This window comes from Artibeus jamaicensis, unplaced genomic scaffold, assembly GCF_021234435.1.
Source record: "Artibeus jamaicensis isolate MK-2021 breed Jamaican fruit bat unplaced genomic scaffold, CSHL_Jam_final contig_373, whole genome shotgun sequence".
NCBI lineage: Eukaryota > Metazoa > Chordata > Mammalia > Chiroptera > Phyllostomidae > Artibeus > Artibeus jamaicensis.
In genome coordinates this window covers 5006512-5030966 of record NW_026521807.1, presented here as the reverse complement: position 1 = coordinate 5030966, position 24455 = coordinate 5006512, and the positions used below count along the sequence as shown (strand labels likewise).

The following is a 24455-nucleotide window of genomic DNA, read 5'->3' as shown; positions in this document are numbered from 1 at the left end:
CAGAGGTGAGGCTGGAGGGGCACCCACTGGGCCAACGGGGGCAACATGAGCATCGAAATGAAAGTGAGAGTAACAAGTAATAACCAACTGAATCAAACAACCTGCAGGTCCCTACTGATGCTAACAAATACAGAAATAAGTAAATACATACAGGATGTGGAAGAGAAAACTAGTCTTTATAGTGGAATTCCAACTAATAAATGCAAAGGAATAAAAGAGAAAGTTAGCATTTTTTGACCAAAGCAATAATAACTGACAAGGCAAGGGTCACAAATGGATGCTTCAATTTATCAAGAAACAATGAACAGTGTCAGAGTATCCCAAACACACACCCACCAGAAATTGTTTATTGATTACAAAGGGAGACTGTGGTGACACCACCTTAACGGAGTCACCATCACCAATAACGGAACAAAACCAGCTCCACGTATCTCCGAATGTGACGCTCTGTGAAGAATCACTGCTTAGCATTTCCCCCAAATGCACAATTTCCCATTTGCACTGTGAGAAAACATGGGCCCACACTCTTCAAAAACGTTAATGTCATAAAAGACAAAGGTAAACTGAGGCACTGCTCCAGTTTAAAGGACTCCAAAGGGACCACAGTGCAACGCAACATGTGAGCCTGCATTAGATCCGAGGTCCAGGGGGAAATGGTGTGAGGGGAGGGATTGGGACAATTGGCAAAAACTGAATAAGGACTACACACTAGTTGAGAGCATTCTATCAACGTTAAGTTTTCCTGAACTGATCATTTACTGAAGCTATTTAAGAGTGGGTCCTTGTTCTTTTATTTCAGGGACGGGGGGGAGAAGGAGAGAGAGAAGGAAGGGAGAACACAAATGCAATAAACATGCTAAATCTTAGTGATTCTAGATGTATATTAGTATACTTTATTTACTCTGTCATTTTTCTCTTGACCTGAAAATTTTCAAGGTAAAAAGTTGAAAAAAAGTGAAGTTGTAGTTCTTTGATTAAAGCATTCTTATAAATAAATCACCAAGAGGCAGCATCCTGGGACTGTCGGGTGTCAGAGTCGGGCCGAACGTGGGGAAGCCCCGCTTCCAGGACCTCCTCACCCTGCTGGGCAGTCTTCCCTCCTACACTGCAACTTATAGAAACTTCAGTTTTAAAGCACTGACATTCTGGATTCTTTTAACTGATTAGAGAGAACATTACTAATTACAATAAATTCAATAAAATAAAATTCTTTTAATATATTTAGTAAATTGGGGTAAAATTTTTCAGACTTTAAAATCAAACCTGACTTGAACTGAGTATTTCTGTGCTTCAGTTTGGTGGAAACCTGTGTGACACATTTTTTTCAGTATTTCACTTTCGCTATTTGACCATCAACACCACTTCTCCGGGAACAGGAGCCAGGGGCCCAGGGCCACACCGATGCTACTGTCTCTTATCAATTGTAGGCCTTCAAACATGTTCTCCTAAAATTTCACCCATATTGTCCAACAGCTTCCTGACTGTTGACGTTTCTTTTAAAATGTACACAAGAAGAGACTCATACCTTCTTGTTGTTTTTTTTTCTTTGTCCCACCCTGTCCCTCACTTCAAGGTAAAGGCAGTGAGGTTTGCAAAGAGTTAAAGATCTCACCAACTTCGACCCGCGTGCACTGCCAAGGGTTTCTCAGTCACCAGGAATCTGTTTTCTTGTTCACTGTGGTTTTTCCATTACCATTTATCCCCCTTCTACCCCCTTCCACCTCCACCCGCCATCTCCCCCCAGTCACCACACCGCTGTCCAAGTCCATGAGCCCTTTTACGTTTTGCTTGATCCCTCCACACCCTGACCCCACCCCCCAGAGCTGTCAGCCTGCTCTCCATCCATGAGTCTGTCTCTATTTTGCTTTTTAGTTCAGTGTGTCTTTTTACTTTGTTGATAGCTGCCTTTGCCAAGCAAAAACTTTTTAGTCTGATGTAGTCCCATTTGCTTATTTTTTTCTTTTATTCCCCTTGTCTGGGGAGATATAGCAAATAAAATATTGCTATAAGCATTGTCTAAGATTTTGCTGCCTATGTTTTCTTTAAGGATCTTTATGGTTTGAGATCCAACATTTAAGTCTGTAATCCATTTTGAATTTATTCTTTATGTGATATAAAAAGGTGATCTAGTTCCATTGTTCTGCAAGTATCTGTCCAATTTTCCCAACATCATTTATTGAATAAACTGTCTTTAGCCCATTGTATGTGCTTGCTTCCTCTGTTGAATATTAATTGAATATAAAGCTGTGGGTTTATTTCTGGGCTCTCTATTCTGTTCCATTGATCTATGTGTCTGTTTTTATGCCAGTACCAGGATGTTTTGATTATCATGGCTTTATAGTATAGTTTGATATTAGGTAATGTGATTCCTTCAACTTTGTTCTTCTTTCTCAAAATCACTGTTGCTATTCAGGGCCTTTGTGGTTCCATATTACCTTTTTGACATATTTGTACTAGTTCTGTGAAATACGTCATCAGTATTTTGATAAGAATTACAATGAATCTACAGATTGCTTTGGGTAGTATGGACATTTTACTGATTCAATTCTTCCTATCTATGCACATGGTATGTGCTTCCACCAATCTTCCTCAAATTCTCTCTTCAGTGTCTTATAATTTCTGAGTAAAGATCTTTTACATCCTTGATTAGATTTATTTTTAGGTCATTCATTCTTTTTGAAGCAATTGTGAGGAGCCTATTTTCCTGATAAATATTTATGTGAGATGACCAAGTCTTCCTGTAGCTGTGTTAAGTCTCTAATGCTGTAAATTATCTATCATAAATGGATTGATGTGAAGAACATCAGGCCAGTGGTTGGACCTTGCTGAGGGCTAATTTGTGGTTTAATCAAGAAGCTTCATCAAGCACCTACTATACCCTGTGTTGGACTCAACAAGGGAACACTTCTGGGACGCTGGGACGGTAAGTGGTATGAAAGGTCTTGTTAAGAAAACCCAGAGTACAACTGCATTAATCTGAGCTCTGGGAAGACCAGCCTGAGAGAGCCCTTGGAAAACTTGGTCAAGTCCACCCAAACACTCTGAAGCACGACGAATGGTTACAGGTGAATGCTGGTTTTGCGGCCGAGAGAGCTGACATACAGCAGATTGTCTAATGAAGGTCGAGGATGAAATGTAAAAATTCTCACTCATAGCTCTCCCTCACACTTGCACAGGTTTTTACCACGTTCAAAGTGACTTCCTGTACGTGGTTTCCACTCCTTCCCAGCTGATCCGGGGACAGAAGGGCGGGAGCCATTACCTGTGAGGAGCTGCAGCTCAGGGACGAGGACTCAGGGCTTCCATCCGACCCTGCTGAAGTCCCCTGTGCCCGCGCTCTCCAACTGCCACGTGCCACTGCGGACTCTGGGCAGCAGGTCTGGGACGGGGACTGAGATCCTGCTTTTCTAATGAGCCCCTGAGGAATGCTGATCATCCTCGGAGGAGCAAGACTTTGCCTTAAACCAAAAATTCATGCAAAGTACAACTCCTCCAAAACTGACTAAAAAATCTGAATCCTCTGAGGTGCTGCCTAGCATGTAAAATGTTCTTTTTTAACTGATGCATGTGAAATGCAGAATTGGCCATTCAAAAGTCCCCATTAAAAACATATTAGTTACTACCCACTAAAATGAAATCTGAAGTTACTTGCCCTATTTAAATCCAGAGGTAGATTATTCATAATTCGGCCTGACAGCCATTTTGTAATGACCTGGCATCTAAGTTTTGGCTACATTTCCCCAGGCCCTGAAATAGGAAAATGAGACTTTCAAGTGCTGTAAGATCACAGGGCAGATCTCAGAGCTTCCACAAGATGGCACTCTTGGGTCGCCAGATGGCCAGGGAGTGGGCATTGCCTTAGGAATGGACTTGGCCTCTGGTGCACAGGGAGCAAGCAGGGCCCTGAGCAGGGAAGCTGCTTGTAGAGTTTATCTCACAAAGCTTCATGCTGCAGATGAATGAACCCTGTGGCACCAGAGGACCTGAGGCATTCACTGAAGTTACCACAGCAAAAGTTGATTTAGGTTAGCTTTTGTTTTCCAATTTATGAAGCAGGGATGAGGAGACAGACTAGGAAAACAAAACAAACATCTTAACCTTCAAAGGTGAAGAGACCAGAAAATGTGAGACTTTGACACTTCAATCTCTAAAAAGAGACGATAGCTCTTAGTCTTTCTAAAATTACTGAGCATCTCAATACATAAGCCCCTGGGGGAGAGGCAGAGCAGTGAACAGAAGTGTAGGCGGATGGGCAGAGAGAGGAAATATTAAGACATGAAACCCGGGGAGAGAGGCAGGTGAGAGGGTGGGTGTGCCCTGCGGAGGCACAGGAGAGGGGCTGCCAGGAGGGGACAGCCCGGGCAAGTGTCCGGAAGGGAGGGTGGCACCGCGCAAACTCGTAGGAACACAAGTTACCAACTGATACCACTAGAATCCTCCTCAAAGATAAGCTGTCGTGAGATAAGGACATTTCACCAACATTTTTATCCACGCTGCCCAAATGCATCAATACACGGTTAGAAAGCCCGAGTCTTCCCCAGGCCGGGGGACAACTCCCAGGGCGTTCCCGTAACTAAGCCAGGGAGAGCTTACCCCGTGCTAGGGGACACTTTAATAACTTTACTATCTAATTTAACCCTCAATAGCAAGATAGTTATAATCACTATCATCCCCATTTTACATGCAGCAAGGAAGTCAAGGTGTAAAGAATCAGAGTATCTTGACCGAAGTCACACAGGAAGCAAGCAGCAGACCCAGGACTCAAGCCCAGGCAGCGCCCGCTGAAGCCTGTGTTCAGTGCTGCACCGACTCTCCAGAAAGGGGCCGTCAGCGACTTAGTGCTGGCGGTTTGGGCTGCAAGACACGTCATGCAGTGGAGGGTTACCACGCTAAGTCTGGGGCTATTTCCCACCTGTACTAACAGCCTTTTGAGATAGAGATGTTGAGATTGAAGTCTGTGTTAATAAGACTAGATCACTCAACAGAAAACTAATCTCTAAGTCAATAAATCGGGTTCTCCAGCACTTTAAAACTAATCCCTGTCGACAATTCAGGTACCTTGGGTATTACATGCACCCTTTCAGGAGAGAGGGGTGAGCATTCGTAATACGCTGAGTATGGCCACGGGAATTCTAAGACATTGGGAAATCCGAGTCAATACACACAGTTTGAGGGTAAAGAGAATTATGAGACTAATTTTCTCACCGTGATCAGTACAGGGTATTTCTAACAGTGGTCAGAATTTTCAGAAGGAAAGAGGAAATACTGCAGAGTGGAGCAAAACCACAGGAATAATTTTAAAGCCTGGAACAAAGGGCTCATAAAGAAGGGGCGTAGGAGCTGTTCGGCTCAAAAATAAGAGCCTGTGATTTGACTTAATAGTTTTCAAGAAAATAAGAAGCACAATACAGCTTTCTGTCCTCTTTGGCTGGAGAAGATGAGAAATTTTATTTAAATTGTGGTGTGGATTCAAGTTAGATGTGGGGCCATTTCAGAAGCCGGGAAACTGGGCAAAGCTGCCGAGAGCGAGGGCCCCGAGATCTTTGCAAATCTGCCCCGACAGCTCCAGAAGGCCCCCCTCCTACGCCTCATTGTAACTGGAGACACCACACCAGCGTGGTTTTCAGCTCTTTAAGGAGGTGAACCTTTGTGCGAGCTTTAATATTGTGAACGGACTCTGGCCTGCTGACCCTCCCGTCACCTCCGGGCAACCTGGACTCTGAATCAGGGTTTCTCACCGGAGAAAGGCAAGGCAGGGGTTTCCAGCACTTTCCATCCCCTAACTACAAAAATATTCTAAAAACCTCTTTGCTCACCACTACAAAAAGGACAGCCTGGTTGGAAACATGAAGGAGGTCATCACGTCTGAAATGAAGCCCTGCCAAGCGATACCAGAGTGATGCTAAACTTTCCAATACCTGTTCACACTCGCTGTATACCTGTTCTAAACTTTCTAATACCTGTCTGGCACTTGCTGGTTATTAACTACTTATAAAGTTCTAGAATATTCAAAGAGGAACAGAACATATGGGAAACACGTATCTGTTGTGTAAGAACTTGCGTACCAGGAAAGGGTAGCGAGACCCGACCCAACGAAGCCCCCACGTGTGGGGACGCAGGTGCGCCCGGTGGGCCCTCAAGTACTTACTGAACGAAGGGACACCGGTTCATGGAGCGGGCATTGGATTTTGAGACAAGTGGTAATAAATGACCTAATTCTTCTTAAACTGGCAGTTTGGGGAATTGTTTTAGCAGATGTGAAGTAGGAGGCGCCTAGGAAAAGGCACAACGCAAAATGTGGAAGATGTGTTAGAACAAGAATAACCGAGAAGAGGCAAATGGCAGTGAATGGCACCGACTCAGCGAGAAGGAAAAACCACGCAGAAAATCCCCCACCCGGTCGCCGTCTAACAAATACCCCTGCGTTTGAAAGACTTGCTCGAAGTTCAGCCTCTAGAGCTGAACAGCTGTGCTTACAAGAATTCTAAACACTGCTCCACACTGAAATGAGATAGCTCCCAGGCTTATGTCTTTAAGCCCCCAAATGAGACTCGGTCATTTAAAATGAGTATTTATCAGAGAAAAAAAGGGAATTTTTTCCCAGATGCTGTGTTTCCCATTGGTCTCTGGATCGGCAGCTGATTGGCATGGACCAGAGCCTTCAAGACAGTGATGAAGATTGGAGGGGAGAGAAAAGTTTGGAAAGGTCTGCTTTCTGTTTGCTTGTTTGTTTTTTCTTAATTAACACCACATGCCCTTGCCCCCTCAAAAAAGATCTTTAAGTTCAACTCAAATATAAGCCTTAGGAAAGTGCTAGAAAGTTATGCTTTGTTCTCCATGCCCTGCTCCATCAGGGGGGAAAAGACAGATTTAAAAGAAAAAGAAAAAGAAAAAGCTGATGGGCCAGCTGTGCATCGTCCTGCTCCCCACGGAGAGCAGAGCAGAGATGGGGAGACCCAGGAGCGTCCTGGGTGTGGGGTGTGGGGCCTGGGGCGCGCACCCAGGGCGGAGGGCTATGCACAGCACTCGGGGCACCGGGGCACCGACGTTGATGGCGCCTGGGAGCGGAGTGGGCAGCAGAGGAACGCGAAGAAGAGGCCAGGAGTGGGGCAGACCCTGGGGCCTGGACAAAGCAGGCACCGGCCCAGTGCCGAGCTGGCCACAGGGAGTGGTGGGTGAACGCGGGTCCGGGAAGGGCGGAGGACTGGTCCCGTAGGCCGCGTTCTGCGGAAGGGCCTCCAAGTCCCAGAATGAGGACGAGTGTGCGGGATGCGAGTTCAGGAAAACAAGGGATCCCCACGGCATTTCCCCAGAAACCTCTTACGACAGACAAGAAGCAACTGGTGCCTGTAAAATCCCACGTGGGGCTGCTCAGTGTTTTCCCTCCATGAAACCCGTCCACAAGGGCCACAGAGTCGCACTAGCTCTACGGGGAGAGCGAGGTGTCTGCTATCGCAATGATATGGGACTGAAAACAAGTTCCATTTCAATCTGTTCCACACCGACTTAGATCCTGCTGGAAATGTCTCTCCAACCATTTTTTAAAGACAAGCACGGAAAGCTTAAGGATGTTTAAAGGAAAAAGAAGATGTGGATGTACAGAAGATGAGAAAAACTTTGGTAAGTTAAGGGAAGTAGGATCTTCCTCGGTTATTTGCCTGGACCACAGAAAAGGAGTATGAACATGAAAACCCATACTTATCAGATAAGTTTCCTACATTTTACATTTGTTAGAGCAATCTAACGCATAATTCATTTGCGTATAAGAACCCCATACAGATCGTTTTGCCAGCTTTGCAGCGGAGGAAGGTCGCAATCGCTGACACTGGAACCCGGGGGGGGGGGGGGGGGCGGGGGGGGGGGGGACTCAAGTCTCCGGACTTCTCTCCTCGCCTGGGTCCTCACCAGGAAGGAGCCAGAGGGAAACGCGAGCCCAGGCAGTGGGCTCTGAGGGAGGCAGGAGGGGACGGCACAGCAGGACAGGGCACAGGGGTGTGAACGCAGGCACCAGCCTCTGCGTCAGAAATCAGGAGGAGCCGAAAGGAACTTGGGTTGTTGGCCTAATTAAGTTAAATAGCACCTTCTCTATTTCATTCTGGCTGTCTTTGTGGGACATCTGAGTTTGGGAACACACACTGGTTTGTTCCTGGTGGACGTTTGGGAGTTCTTAGCTTAGACACGAAGTCACAGGAAGAGGTGAGGACCGCCAGAAGCAAACGGGCGCTGGTTGGTAAGGACAAGACGCACGTGAAGTGTGTAGCCCACTGATTATCTTCCCATTAGGCAATTTTATAAACCATTTGTATGGTTAAAGCAGTAGTCAACGAATTTGTCATTAAAAATATTTCATAGCTCCCGGCATCTCACATTGTAACTAACCTCTCTCTTCTTGTTCCCAGCACCCCATCCGCACCCGCTGGCAGGGGAGGGGCCCCAGGCACTGCGTTGTACTTTGGAACCCCAGGGGGCGGTGGGGCAGCATCCTAGGCCACGTCAGGTGGGGTATATGGGGTCTTGAGAATGGCAGGGGTTTGCTGGCCCTTGACTGTGGACAGCGTGAGCTGCAACGCCTGCTGGGCCAGGGCCTGCGGGGGGCGCCCTGGGGCCTGCTCACCCCCCTCTCAACTCAGGAGGAGGCGCTCAGTGCTGGGTCAGTGGGAGGCGGGCTCCCTGACAACAATCCTTTGTTGAAGTGACAAAATAGACTCTGGGAAGGAAGTGCTTTTCTAAGGAGAGACTTACAGACAGATGGAAAGCACTGTCAGTGTTTAGCATGCGGTGTTCTCACTGTTTTGAGTCAGAAGTGGCTTTTCACATTTTACACGCTGACCCATCTGCCTCCCAGAGTTGGCCATGAGCAAGATGCAGAGGCTGTGAGCGTAGGGGTCAAGAGCATGAGCTGGGCAGCCAGTGGCCTGCGTGTGACCCCGGGCTCCCCGTCATCTTCAGTCCCCCACCTGTGAAACAGGCAAAGGAGCAGTGCCTACCATCATCCTTCCCTCCAAAGCCTGGAGTGAGGAGTTAGTGACTTCATATTTGAAAACCACTTAGAACAGTGCCTGACACATAGTGAGTGACAAAGTATTTGTTCAATAATTTCCTTAAGACACCAGGAGTCTGTCCTTCACGGTGTTTTCTCGCAGAGGAAAGTGCCTGCTAAGTGGGGAGCCAGGTTTTCAAGTTCCCCACGAAACACCACGCACTGCATCTCACAACTGAGACCACCTCAGGCTGGCTCGGAGGTCACTTCTAGGGACCCAGCGCTCCTCTTCCTACCTCAGTGCCACTGACTCAGGGCCCCTGCTGTCTAGGGGTGGGCTCTGGGACACCTCATCCAGCTGTGGGGAAGACTTGGGGAAGAGGAGCCTATGAAGTCCTGGGCACCTTCGGGAGCACGAGAACAGGACAGAGTGCCGTGGCCCCGGGAGGCATCCTGCCTCCTCCAGAGCTCAGAGATCAGGCCCCCAGACTCTGAAGACGGCCTTGCAGGTCTAAAGAAGACCCACGACTCAAGAGCAGGGACTGGGCATCGAGGGTGGAGGGGAGAGTCCTCGCTGGCAGACTGTCAGGAGCGGGGACAAACAAGCAGGCTGAGCCCGAGGGCGGGCCAGAGCTGGAGGCAGGCCGGGAGCTGCCTGCCGGGTGGCTGGTTCTTTCTGACACATTTCGTTCTCCTGCCCACAGCAAAAGTCTGCACCGGGCTCGTCCTGGCCCCATTTCCCTTCCAGATTTGGAACAAAAAATAAATCTGAACTTTGCGCTTCAATTCCAGGCTGGATTTTGTGTTTTTCTAAGTAATACCATTTTTTTTTTTAATTTAAAAAGGCCCCTGTTATCTGCCCAAATAATGAACAGAAGCGATGAACTTCATTAACTGTCATTTTAGGACCACACGACCCCTGAGGTGTGGTTGACACACACCGAGGACGGCCACACTGCTGCCCTGCCCACTGCAGCCAGTCACTAGGGACCATTCCCTCCGTGCCACTGACCTGGGGCTGCAGGCTCTGAGCCAGGCAAAGGGGCACTCATTGGTACCTTCCCTTACTGGGAAAAACCCAGCACTCGCTCTGAGATTTATAATCCCAACACCAGGGTCACACAAAGGTTTCCCTTTTGTCTACAGAAACCCAGTACAGGCGTGTCCCCCTCAGCAGGCTAATTACTGAGGCCACAGTGGAGACCACCCGCCAGGCTCCTGTTCAGAGAATGGGGCCTTGCAGGAGAGAGCAAGGACTCCGAGCTGGACCTGGAGAGCTGGCCCTGGCTCCCAGCTACGCTCCTGAGCTGCTTGGGCCTGCATAGTTACACTGTAGCCACTAGTCACAGGTGGCTATTTAAATTTAATTAAATTAAGTAACATCAAAACTTCAGGTTTTCAGCCATGCTAGCTACATTTCAGCGCTTAATCAGCCCCATGTGGCTACAGGCTACGGGGCTGGGAGATGAAGATACAGGTTATTTCCAGGATACAATGTGAAAAGGTCGCCGGGTGGCGCTGACTGAACCTCCCTGAGACTCAAACACTTCTCGGGTCAATGGCACCAACAACGTCTACCCGCCGGAAAGCCTGGCTTTCGACCAGATCCCACCTGTGTCAGGCTCTCCCGAGAAGAGCCGTCCACAGCGCTGTGAGCCTCCGCCCAGAATGGTTACTCTAACGGGTATCACTTTATGTCGTTCTCACAACCACTGGAAGGAATGAGGGATAATCTCCCCACTCACATAGAAGAAATGGAGACCTGGAGGGGCTTACTGTTTTGCTCAGTCACACAGCTAATAAATAGCAAAGCAGGATTCCAATCCAGGTAACTTTGACCCTGAAGCCCGTGCTTCTCCGCATCGCCCCGCTGCCTTCCCGCCCAGTTTCTGAAGGCCCCTCCGCTCCGGGACCCGTGCTACGGGACGGACTGGCAAGTCAGCTCCGACCGGGGTTTCTGGGGGTGGAAAGACTTCAGCTGCTCTGAGGGGCTACTGAGTAGGGGGTGAGAGAGCTGCTAATTCTTGTCTGATACCCCAAAGTTCATTTATTTGTTGTGTTCAGGAAGTGTTATGAAATATATATTTTAACAAGAAGAGTGAGTGTATGTGTTTGTATAAAAAGTATAAATAAAACCCTCCTATAAATGGAAAAAGTGTGTATGTGCAAAAAGCATCATATACAATGTAAAAGAACAAACTGGGGGAGAATGAATGTAATTCATCGGAAGATAAAGGTTTCCATGCTGACCATGTAAAAGTACATACTGTCAATAAGAACAAAACCCAAACTAACAGAAAACTCGGCCACGCCCAGGAAGGGGCGGACTGATGGGAGAGGCCTCTGAGGTGCTCCCAGTCCCCCCTCTCGATCAGGGTGGTAGCCGTACTGCGGTGTGTGCAGATACAAGTCCACTGAGCTACACACAAGTTCAATGCCCTTTATGTGAAGCATATAATACCTCAATAAAACGCACCAAAGCATACCAACTGACGTGTACACTCAGGAGTTCTTCATGATCAGCTGACCAGTCCTCCTCTCACCATGTGAGAGGACTGAGGGGATGGGAAGCGTGATCACAGAGCTATCGGACGTGTTCTGTGGCACTGCCCCCCCTGCTAGGGTGACCTCCGCTCCCTGTCACGAACAGTGATGAAATCATCCAGCCGAAGTACTGCTTCTCACTGGTCCCGTGAAGCTGCTCCAGAGGCCATCCTTTCCCCCTCCGCAGAGAGTTTTGGGCAGGCACCAAAGCCTCCTGGAACCTTTTAGTTACAGTCCAAATGTCCAGTCTAACGTGCTAATCAAGATTCCAGTTCAGTGCAGAAGCAGATGCCCCCCTCCTGCTCTAGCCTGGACTGCGTCGGGCCTGGAAGCCCACACGGAGGCCCCTTCTCCTCTCTCCAGTGTCTCTTCTCCACTTGCATTGTCACCTCCTGGCTCGGGCCCCGGGGAAAGGACGGAGCCCAACATGATGTTTCAGAGCAGGTGGAGCCGGCCCTGGTTCCTCCGAACATGGCAGGTGGACAGGGACTAGCTCTTCCTTTGCTGGGGCACTTGGGATTTTTTGGAGCTCTCTACTGGAGAATTAAGGCTAGCTGCCCTGACTCAGGGAATGTCTGGTCTCCAGTGGGTCACTTTCAACGCCCCAGGCCCTGGGCTGGCAGTGGTCTACTTCACCCAGACTCTCTCTGATGGGGCGCCTCACCGTCCAAGCAGTCACGCTGGGCAGCACCCAGGGCCACCCAGACCAGACTCCCCACGGAACCACCTGTTTCACAGAAACATGAAGGAATGGCACTCACTCCTCACAACCCACTGTTCTCCACGTTGCCCCAGCAAGCCCCTTCGAGCTTACATGGGGGAGGGGCAGTTTCCTTGAAGCTTCTCGAAGGCTTGAAGTGACAAGGAAGATCCCCCCTGCCCCCCCCCCCCCAGCATCAGGGGACTTACGCGAGCAACTCTCCCTGGAAATCACTCTCTCATCGGCTCTCCTGCCTCACCCACAGGGGCGCGATCACAGCTGCTGGCAGGGTCGGTTCCATGGGCCCTTACTGGTCTTGCTTAGTGGCCTAGCAACTCTCTTAAGGATGTGCCTTCAGGTCTGAGACAATGGGAAGCAGATGTAATAGCCTGTCACGCAGTGAGTGCACGAGATACAGTGCCTGGTAGTAGGCACCTTTTCGCAGCTGGGGGCCCCACGAGGTCAGGGGTTACCTGAGCTTTGCTCCTGTTTACGTCCACCCCAGTGTCTGGCACGCTCCAGAGATCAATCCTGATTAGTGACTGAATGAAGGAAGTGAGAGGACAGAAAGGGGAGCAGCAATCTTCCCCCCATAAACTCCTTTGGGAAGGAGATTTGCATGTAAGTAGGTCATTTTTGTCTGATTTCAGGCTTTAAAAATATCCCCCTCAGCCATGAGCAATCGTGTCATTCTCAGGCACTTGCCATTCAGACGGTATCCGGGGTCAGAGGAAGTGAGTGGTGACCTGCAGACACAGCTGCAGGTGCCTGTATCAGTGCCATTCCGCGGTCTGTAAAATTCCTCAAATAAGTGGGCAGACTATCTTCTCAGACTGGCCAGTCCATCAGACAAGTCAGGAAAAGCAAAATTGCTGCGGATGACACCTACGAGGCCCTGCATAGAGACTGCAGCACAGAGGTTAGCGGTCCGCAGGCAGCCCGAACCCCTCCCCCACGTGTCTGTGGGTGGGAGATCAGAGCAGTCCCGGGAGCACCTGGTTAGGATACAGGCTCAGCAGCTCTGGAACCTGCAGCCACCTCGGCCCCTGGAATTGTGCGGACGACACAGAAAGTCTCCCAGCAGGAGTCACTCAAGAAGCATGCGGACTGCAAACACATGTCTTTGACTTGGATTCTCTACACGACAACCCTGATTTCTGGCCCATTGGTGGTTTGTGGTCCCTGTGTTGGCTGACTTGGCAACTTTAAAGGCTCGAAAATGACGTCCCAGAGTGAATGAACAAGAGCAACATTAAAATGCAAGCCCAATTTGATACCTCTGCCCATGTGCCCAACACTGCAGAACCCCGTGAAAGGAGAAACAAAGATGAATGACTCAGCAGGCCCTGTCTGTTCAGGGGCTCTGTGTGGGGAGGTGGAATGCAGACGCTGGAGGGGATTTAGTCCTGCAAACCCATGTTGTACTTTATGCCTTTCACGCTTTTTAATCCAACATAGCCTTTAACTCCCACCACCTCTTTGGGGGAGGGAAGAGGGGAATGGCTGTTCTCATGTTCAGAAGAAGAAATTAACACCCAGATAAGCGAAGGACTGGCCCCGGGTGCCGGGGAGGACACAGCGGCAGAGCTGGCAGGACGACACGGGCCCCCGAGTCTGGCCTGCAGCTCCTGCCGGCCGGTAGACAAGGCATGTAGGTGAAACCCCGCTTGGCCCTGTGGCTGCACTTTCAACGTCAAAGGTAACAGTGAGTGAAAAAAGTTTGACGAAGCAAGGAGAAACAAAGGCAGGATATATGAACAGGTGCAAAATTTTAGAATCGGGAAAAAAATGAAACGTTCTTACTTTACCAAGTAGTGTATGCCTAAGGAAAGGCTAGAAGGTTCTAGAAAAATAAGTGGCATTCTAACAGCGCATTGGAGTGGGGGCGTAGAACGTGACATCTAAAGACATTTTATTTCTCTAGAGAACCAACACCTGTACCTCTGCAACTTTCTGCTTCTCCTGAATTAAGTCCAGACTAGTATCTGCCAATATCAGTCGCCTTTGAAAAGAAATGAGAAGCGAATGCATGACATCTAATACTTTGTGGCGACTCAATTCTCTAATTATCGGGGACGAATCTACACCTTGTTGCTTCATTGCGGCTTTTCTGTTTTCTGTAAATTGCAGTGGTGTCTCTGGTGAGTCTACCATAGGAGGGAAAATGCATCTGTTACCATGTCGGGTTGTATTTTTGAAATGAGTACAAGTTCCTACTCTTTTTTTAAAAGCTACTAACTCAAAGTAATCAGGATGCCACAACAGTGCTACATTCTCCCTTCCGTGAACTCGGCTGGCGCAGAGTGACCCTGATAATGAAAAATCTTCTCGTGCACCCCCTTCGTTTCCGTGACATGAGAGAGAAAGAGAACCGAGGTGAGGAGGGTTAATTGGCAGAGTCTGACTACAGCCCGGGGGTTTGGACCTGCAGTCTCACCTCATAGCTAGACATCGGCTCTCAGGCAGTACATACCTTTAGAGGAACTGGGATAAAGCTGTTGTTATTTCTTCTCAGAGCCCATACTGGCCAGCTGGCTTAGGGCCCATCGAGTCCGTGGTCACACTCCCACCTCCTCTGAACTCACTGGTTCGGGCTGTGCCCACAGTGAGGAGGTGGTGGGCACACGGTATGGCCTCCTGGACCACGAGCTGAAACCTGCTCTCTGAATTTGAACTGTTGAACCAATCCATTGCCAGGAGGCTTCCTTGACTTGCTTAATCTGCCCTCCCTGGAGCCCCACAGCAAGTCAGCAGGGGGAAGAAGGGACCCTAGACACCGAGTCCGGCAGAAGAAATGCACGTCCTGCGCATTGCGTGGCTCTGCAGAGAGGGGGACAGAGAGCTCACTGCATGAGGAGGGTGACCGGGGCACATGATGAGGTTCGACCGGGACAACTGGCAACCAGACACAGACCCCCAAGTCCACTCACATGGGCAGAGGAGGTAAGAGACAAATGAGCGAATGGTAAGAGCTTCCTTTGGCTCATCAGGGTCAAAGTTTTATACCATAATCACGCCAGGAGAAAAGACGGAATGCCTGAGCAATTTGCGCCATCCATAGATGCCCGACAGAGGGACTGTCTGAGAAGCTGCAATTCCTGGTGTGGCCCCTAAGTGGGAATGAAGAAGTGCTGTCCCAGGCGTGACCACATCTGAGGTAACAGCCGGCAAGTACCCCACTGTCCAGTCGACAGCCGGCTCTAACACTGGGGGTGTTTTTCTGAGTTAGAACGAAAGGCCACCAGATACAATTGGAATAAAGAGACTCTTGTTTCCTCACTAACCCATTTTCTATTCTAATGACTTGGTGCCTTTCACCTAACATCGCCTTATATGCATGTATGAATGGATGGATGTGTGTATCTGTACATGTGTATGGATGTGTGTGTATGCATGCATGCGTTGTATGTATATACGATGCAGCTATGAGACTAGAGGGTAACACACTGAAAATCTGTTACAAGTGAGGGATTCAGTACACCAATCTCCTCCCAACTTTGAATTCTCTGTACCAAACATAAAATAGCCCCAGCACACTGTACTTTTCTAGCTATTATAAGAGTTATATGTGAATTGCGAGGGATTCCTATTTGTAATCATTAGAAAAAGAAGACACTGGGGGTTGAGCGCAGGGGAGTGAGCCTGCTAGGGAAAAATGGTTAGGGTTTTTTGAGAGAAGAGCTGGAAGAAAGGAGGGGAGCTGAGGCCAGGTAAACCGGGGCTTCGATTTGTACTGTGGCTGTGTGAGTCCTGGCATGAAGTTGCACAGGCCAAGCTGAGATGGGGGAGAGAGGTGAGCGGTATCCATTCAGCCTTGTCTGCTGAAGCTACTTGCTACTTCTGAAATCACTGATTTCAAGACTCGGAGTCAACACACACACACACACACACACACACACACACACACACACAGGAATGGGATGGAGGACATACAGAAAAAACCTCATCATCACACGTTATCTGCAATGGACAAAAGGGATTTACAAGAAGCTCACTGAGATTATGGAGAAGAGAGACCGTACATTTTCAGTGAGCTAAGGATGGTTCTCGGGATTTGAGTCACCTAGAATTAATTTTTATTTAAGTTGTGTAAAATAAAATATTTACATCCATTTACATTTTATATGCTATCTTTGTTGCTTTAATTTTAATTGATATTTAAGAATTTGTATGGGCTCCTGGTGATGAGGCCCAAGTCCGACTGTTCCCACTCAGTTAATTCTTTTTACACCAGGGATTTCAGGATCCTGGCCTTTATGTGTTCCTATGTGATGGACTTACCATCAGAAAATGAGATTCCACCAAGGACCATACGGCCCACCCGTGACGGCCTCTGAGAACATGATGAGGTACCACCTGGAACTCCTTGCCTTTTTCCTTTCTCAACTCATTAGCTAATTCATATTGTATATGTTTCACATGTTCTGATCCGTTCACGATCCCCTCCTCTCTCTCTCCAAAATTCTCCTTAGAGGGCCGGCCAGCCACTGTCCAGGAGCCCCCTCCACCCCATTGTTCAGCGGTGGGGGAGAAAAGCACAATGTATGCCTTGGCCCAGTGAGGCGAAGGGGGTCCTTGCTTTATTTTATGAAATGGGCATAAACCTTACAGGCTTGCACTGAAAACACACAAACAGCTAACAAGTTGGTGTCCTATCACTGTGACCCAATTTCAAAACAGAATGTAGGAGCCAGAGCCTGAAAGAGCATGAGGCAAAAGCATCTCCTGAATCAGGCTAAGAAAACACTTTCTGACCAGATACCAGTGTCCGGTACCTGGGTACTGCTTACCTCCAGGGGGCACCTGCTATTTACCTCCAGGGACACTTGCTGTTTATCTCTAGTGGAGCCCACTGCAGCTGGCACAACTCCACGTACAGAGAGGCCCCTGTGAACAGTGGTCCTGAGGGGGCACAGCAGGGCAGAGGTGCTGCTGTGGCTTTAGCATCCACATTTGTGGATCTGAAACAGTGGGTGTTGGCAATATGCATGTGTTTGCTTTGATCTGCATGTGTGTCCTCTTAGTTCTTCCCCTCCTACATTCCAATGTCAAGGTTTCAAACTCTTAACGCCAAAGAATCAGGAAGCACTGTACATGTGTAATGACTTAGAAAGTTGATTTTTTAAAAATTCTTGAAAACAATTAATGAGGCCACTGAATTACCTGTGCGTGCTTTGAGACCCAGTGACGGAGGACATTCAGTACTCGATTGGTGGCCGATCTACGGATAATAAACTCTTTGTCGCATATCCTGTCGGTGTTGTTAAATCCTTAGGAGGAAAAGAAACACAAGCATGCTCCAGTTAAAGCCAGTCCCCAGGGACCCAGAAAGTGTTACTTATTTTAGGACATTGGTTAACGAGAGTCACAAATGACACATTTGACGGAGGTGCAAGTGGCGTCAGACTGTTGGATTCTCTGCTTGTTTACCTAAATACCCTCAGAAGTGAGTCCAACACAGAGTTACAGGCACAGCTGAATAATGTGCATCTTTATTAAAGGTCACTGATTAAAGCTAAAGCTGGTCTAATGACACTTCCGTTTACACCTGTCTTGCTCTGTAATATAAAGCTGAGAAGTTTTAGCAAGTATTTGAGTCAGCATTAGTTTATTGGTTCTGTGCCAAAGTGGTTATATAACCAACAACATTTGCAATACAGGTAAATGGATGATGCCACATCTTGGCTTCCAGATGATACAAATAATTCATTGTGCACCCATATATCGAGAAGCAGTATTGCACTGTGATTCAGAACATGAACTCCACAGACAGCCTGTCTGGATTGAATCCTTGTTCTCCTACCATGCAAGTTATATCACCTTTCTGGTGACCAGTTTCCTCATGTTCTGCATGAGATACAAAGCATCCTTACCCCATAGAGTTGTGGTGGAGATCAAGCTATTTAATACATGTTAAGCTTATGAATGGCACCTGAAGCAATAGCAAAGCTCAACAAGTATTACCTATTATTACGATTCAATATTGGTTCGGCGACTTCTGAGTCCTCGCTATCCAGCCTATGTCTCCATTCCAGCTATGTTTTCACTAGCAGGAAACCATTTTAATATTTTTCTGCTATTTTGAAAGAGTCTGACTTCCATTCATAATTAACCACAATTAATTAGTTACAGATTCCTTTAAAAATTAAGTGAAGCCTTACGTAACTTCACTGGCAAACTTCTCGACCGTTGTCTACACACCAATTCTATGTCCTCAGCTCCAGCTCCAAGTTTCTCATCCCATCTCACCACCCATACAGCTGCCATCAACTCCATGTCCCACAGCCAAGGGACATCCGTCACATCTCCACAGAAATCTCACCTAACGGCCACCTATAAGCAACTTACTGACATACTTTGATCCCAGAACTCTTCTCTGAGCTCCAGGTCCATACGTCCAAATTCCCCTTGACATTTTCCTCTTAGATGTTCCAAAGACCCTAAATGTGCTACATCTAAAAGAAAAACTCATGGCCTTTGTACTGAACCTTGTTCTCCTCCTGTGTCTCTTATCCCGGTAGGGGAACACCACCAGTCATCGGGTTAAATACTCCTGAAACCTGGGAATCATTCTTGGCCCACCTGTGTGCTGATTTTACCGGCTGAATAAATCTCAGACCTGTCCATGTCTTCCTATCTACGAAGCCGATGCTGGCACCGAGCTACCAGCAACTCTCCCGTGGCCTAGTGCGGCGGCCTTCAGGCTGGTCTCCACTGCCGCTCCTGCCTCCTTGAATCTGTCCTCTCCGAGAGCCACTCTTGCTTCCTATTTCAACTCCCCAGATAAGTTCTTCTTTGCCTGAGTCAAACAAATCCTCTATTAGACATCTCGCAGTACCACACACATTTACTTTCAGATACATTTGCAGTTTTACACTGATCTATGTGATTATCTGGTTAATATTTCTGTCCTCCATGGAGACAGGGATCAGTACACCTCTGCCGAGCATGAGCCAGGTCTGACATGCAGCGTGTTCTGTACACAGTGTATATTTGTTCAACAAATGAGGGAAAGCCTGGATAGTGGAAACTTGCTGAGTACTTATTGAACATAATATGGGTGTAAGGCAATTGCATGGAAGACTGAATGAACAGGTTTTCAGAGTTTATGAATGAGTTAGAAAGAAATCTGAGTGTCTAAAGGGCAGAATCCCCATCTCCACACTCTGCTTTGAGTACAGACAGACATCGTCCACCCGCCAGTGGATACCGTCAGAGAAGGATGATGACGAGGTATCCTTGGCAACCTAGAGATCTCAAAAAATATATTTTGCTAAAGAAATCCTTTGAAAATCTGGCCCTGGCCATTGTGGCTTAGGTGTTCAGTCCCTGGTCAGGGCACCGACGAGAGGCAACCAACTGATGTTTCCCTTTCATGTGGATGTTTTTTCCCTCTCCCTCACTTTCCCTCTCTCTGAAACCACTAAGCATGTCCTCAGGTGAGGAGATAAATAAATAAATACATAAAGAGATAAATACACAACTAAATTGCTCTGCAAATCTGGGTAAAATATAATAAATACATTTTTTAAATACATAGCTAAGTTTTCAAGAAAAGAAGAACTTTTCCAGATTCAAAGATATGGAGAGATCAGAAAACCAGAACTGAGTGAACGGATGCTGGCTGTCCCGAGAAGAAGGCAGAAACTAGTGTTGGTAACACAAGGCTTAACTTTTAAAACCCACATGGTCAGGGGAGGAAGTCCCAGGGCCTTCACGAAGTGCAGATGAGGGAATGGAGTCTGAGACTCCCATATGCAGCTGGACCTCTCAGAGGATCATCCGCTTTATGAAAAGCTGAGCTAGCAACAAAAATTCCTCAGCCTACTCAAGGAGGCAGTTAGAAACATGTCTGCCTCTGCCTAGATCTCGCGGGGGCTGGAAAAAGCCTCCCTGAGGCTGCTATCCGCTGGCCCCTCAAACAGGTTTGAAGCTCAGATTGACCAAGGCTCGTGTGGTCTGCTCCTCCAGCTGAGCAGTTAAGATAGAAAGTGGCCCAGGCCCCTGACGGAAGCACACACAAAACCTCTCTGGAGGGACCACGCTCGACCTCAGCCTGCGCTGGAGTACCACCGAGAAAGCCCCTGAAGAAAAACTCACAATCCAAAATTACAACACACGCAGTCCCTCCACCATAAACAAGGGTCAGCAGACACAGGAACCAGGAACTTTCCACTTCCTCCGCCACTACTACCAAGAATTTCAGGTGCTGGAATTATAAAAACCCAAATTAGAATGTTTACCAAGACCAAAGGCATAAAGTGGGAATTGAAAATATGAGGAAAGAATGAAAACATTTTACAAGACAAAGTTTATGAGAACCATATAAAACTCCTCTAAATTAATAAATTATTATTTCAATTACCGTTGAAAAACAGACAAGTTAAATTTTAAAACCCAACAGATAGATAAACACAGGTTAGAGGCAGCTGAATAAAGAAAGAGAAAACTAGAAAGAGATATGAAAAATAGTTCTGAGAAAATTATCCAACTGCAGTACAAAGAGCTAAAGAGATGAAAATGGTAAAGCGAGGTAAAAACCTGGAGTAAAGAATCAGAATTTGCAGCGCATGTCCAGTGATGTGTCAGAAGAGGAGACAAAATGTCAGAGAGAGGCAACCGAGGAAAAGGGATTTCGGACTTGATGAAAGACATGGGTCGTCAGGCTCAGGAACCACAATGAATTCCAAGCCAGACAGAGAAGTGAAAACCACACCTGGACAAACTGAGGTGGCAGAACTTTACGAAAAAGATATCTGTGAAGCAACTGATGAGAATATATATGTTATCCGAAAAGCACAGACAGATGAAGAGAATGGGAAATGGGAAGGCATATGAATTAACTGAATTAGAGTAAAGGCCTCCACTGGAGTGAGAGCCGGGGATACCGAGTCGGCCTTGCGGGGAGGATGTGGAAAGCTCGCGAACACTGAGAAAGCGGGATGAGCAGCCCCCGCGCCCACATGGGCAACTGAAAAGACGGCTAGTCAGTGACACAAGAACAGAAAGGATGGGAGGTGGGGCTGAGCAAGGGACAGAAATCAAAGTAAAATGGTAAGAGAAAAAAGTCATTTTTAAGGGATCACCTATGCCTTTAAAATATTTTAGGAAAGAAGCGTTTACCAACACTGTCCCTTGCGTCGGTGTCAGGGGTGGGCAGAGAGGGGAGCTCACTTTGAAAGACAGGCACGAAAGGCAGTGAACTTTCTTCTGCTCTCCAGATGATTCAGCATCACACGTGAGAAGGCCACTTAAGTGTTTTCTCTGTAAAGTCTCCAAAAGTTTCATAAATTCAAATCCCAGCCTCTATTACCATTTAGGTTAGGGTCTGATGGCATTGCTTGGATGTTCTTAGTAACTGTTGCTAATAACCACACTTTTAAAAAATATATTTATTTACTTATTTATTTTAGAGAACGGGGGAGGGAGGGAGGGAGAAAGAGAGGGTGACATCAGTGTGTGGTTGCCTCTCGTGTGCCCCCAAACAGGGAGCTGGCCTATGACCCAGGCATGTGTCCTGACTGGGAACTGAACCGGTGACCCTTTGGTTCACCTCCCAGCACTCAGTCCACTGAGCCACACCACCCAGGGCAAACCACATTTTTTAATGTAGAGCTTTTAAAATATGGGTGCAGCTCAGTAAATTCACAAACATCTCTTTGCTGTTCAGAAGTCATCACTTTCTGCCACTCACTCGGCTCAAAAATTCTCTTTGAAGTTGACCTGGTACTCACTTAAGTGACCTTCAACGATGCCCGCTCAGCCGGGCCTCAACAGCCCACAGCTGGTGGTGAAGACGGCCGGAGCACAACAGAAGGGTCAGCGCGGGAAGCACCAGCCTCTCAAGTGCTGCAGGAGCACCAAGCACCAGGGAAGGAAAACTCCAAAGACACACCTCACACCTCACCCGTCACGGGGCAGGCCACCCCTGATGTGGCTCCAGGATGAACCAGAAGTAAAATTCAGGGCAAATTACTTAACCTCTCTGTGGCTCGGTTTTCTCACTCCTGAAAAGAGGGGAATAGTGTTGCCCCATAAGGTTGTAAATAAGAAATATATTTATTATAAAAATATACAAATAAGGTTCTCTCCCAAAGCTAGCTTCATCCACCCATCATCCCCTTGGCCCAGTGGCCCTCACAATATACTTCTGACAGCATGTTAATTATCACAAGGCTATGTATAAATAGTAGATATTTGATAGATATCAACCCTTCCTTTCCTTCCTGAAGGACCTCTTTTACTCTTTGACCAATAATAGAGGTTTTTGATCCTAGAGAGAAACTCTCTCGACTCTATCTAAACCACCTACAATTCAACCAGGTACACAAACCACCTTTCTGAAGGACGTACCTGCAGCAAATCCTGACAGACTGAGTTTTATAAAAGGAGCTGCTGCTAACTCACGTATTGAAGTTGCCTTAACTGGGCTCTCACGTGCTTAGCTGCCGTGGCTGTCTTGGTGTGCAGGAGCACGGAGATCCACGCTCCTGATCAGACGGGGCCATCTCCCCACTTTTCAGTCTTTAAAGTTATGGGTTCAGCGCCATAATTTCCCACAACTTTCTAGATTTCCTCCTTACTGCAAGTGCCTATCCAAATTGGGGGCTGCTTGGACAACACTGACTTCTGAGTTTAATTAAACATGAACTACACAGCTAATTGGTGGTGATGTCCAAGCAGAGGCCATTCGGTCCTAGAACCATAGACTCGTCCCCAAGGAGCGGTTGCGCCATCTTTGGAACAATGAATGGCAGATCTTTGTGGGGCTGGTGTGCCAGCAAAACCAAACTCTGCGTGTACCAGGAGAGTTTATTTTACCCACATCACACTTTAAGAACACTGTCCCCAGGTTCCTCTCCGTCAAATTTATGTGTATTCTTTCTTAGTGGTAGGTACTGGTCGAACTGGCTCGTTTGGGCAACAAAGCCATCTGGGAAAATGGTCAGGACCAAATTACCACACAGGTATTGATGAATTTAGGAATGAGATTTAACTTCGCGGTCCTTCTCCCACACACCGAACAAGCCATTGCATCCCTTAAAAGAATTGGCAGATGTGCCACCTCTCTCATTAAACTGTACACTCCTTGGTGAGGAGATTTTAGCTCAAGTGTCTCTGTAGACCCTTGAGATTTGCACACAGGCACCCAGTAGGTATTTTCCTTAACAAATGCATCTCCTCCCACAGGAAAGATCTGAAAGTGTCTTCAGATGCTGTATAACTGAATGAGGTCATTCTTTCACCATACTACCTCAAAGACTACTTATTTTAAATCTACCACAAGCAGAATGTATGATAAAGTAGTGTGGAGCGAGAAAAGAAAGTTGATAAAATAAAGCAAAGAAGGAAATTTTCATTTTATTATTCAAACGATGTAATGAATATTGCATAGGGGCCCTGATGATGCTAATGAGCTGCAAACAATACTGTGGGGTTTTTTGCTTTTTGAAAAAACCTTTTTGTCAGTGTGTTCTTATTCTTCCATTTTTAAGGCCTTCTAACTCAGATCAACCTGGGATCTTTCTCTGTGTCATTAATTGTAACAAAATGAAAAAACACATCCTTCTAGAGAGAGGAAAAGAAGTTCAGCAGGTCCATCATTTGTGATGAAAAATACATGAAGAATGGCAAAATCAGTATCTTTCCTTCCTGTTCACCTTTCAGGTAAATCAGTAACTGTCAGCGGAATCGTTCTTGTGGATTTTAAAAAGTGCTGGTTAATTTCTTTCTTTTTTCTTTTAAACAGGTGATAAGACAGACTTCATCCAGGACCATCCAAATAGGTATGGTGGATTCATCCTCAACCCCTGAATGGGATTTTACAGTTTGGGGGGGGGGCAAGGTGGATTCAGTGCTGAGCACACCGTGGGCACCTGGGAAGTTACAGCACAGGGGCAGGTGGGGTCGGTGACGAAAGATCACTGAGAAAACTCCGGGGATGGGGGTTCTGATTGACCCAACCTACCAGTGTTCTTGCTGAGGACAGGCCATTGGTCAGGTGCCTGTGTGTGTTGGGGGAGTGGGAATGAGGAGCCTGATCAGATATTGCAGACGGAGGACATTGAACTAACTCAGCGGGGTTCTTACTAAAACTGGATTTTACAAGGAAATACACAGACAGGCCTAGGAAAAGGTTAAAAAACATGACTAAAGTTTGGTCAAGCAAAGAACTGTAAAGACCAAGTGAAGATAAATCGGCAGAGAGAAACAGAAGTCTGACCTGGAGCC

At 47.3% G+C, this 24455-nt stretch overlaps 1 protein-coding gene across 7 annotated transcripts in view; it reads right to left on the bottom strand.

Moving 5' to 3' along the window:
* The window catches only part of RASGRF2 (Ras protein specific guanine nucleotide releasing factor 2), a 192590-nt gene that overhangs the window by 20732 nt on the left and 147403 nt on the right, over positions 1–24455 (bottom strand). For all 7 annotated transcript variants that reach the window (XM_037159313.2, XM_037159314.2, XM_037159317.2 and 4 more), the window contains one exon: positions 17388–17494. In XM_037159313.2, the coding sequence (XP_037015208.2) occupies positions 17388–17494 (107 nt within the window). The remainder of the gene's footprint in view (positions 1–17387; positions 17495–24455) is intronic.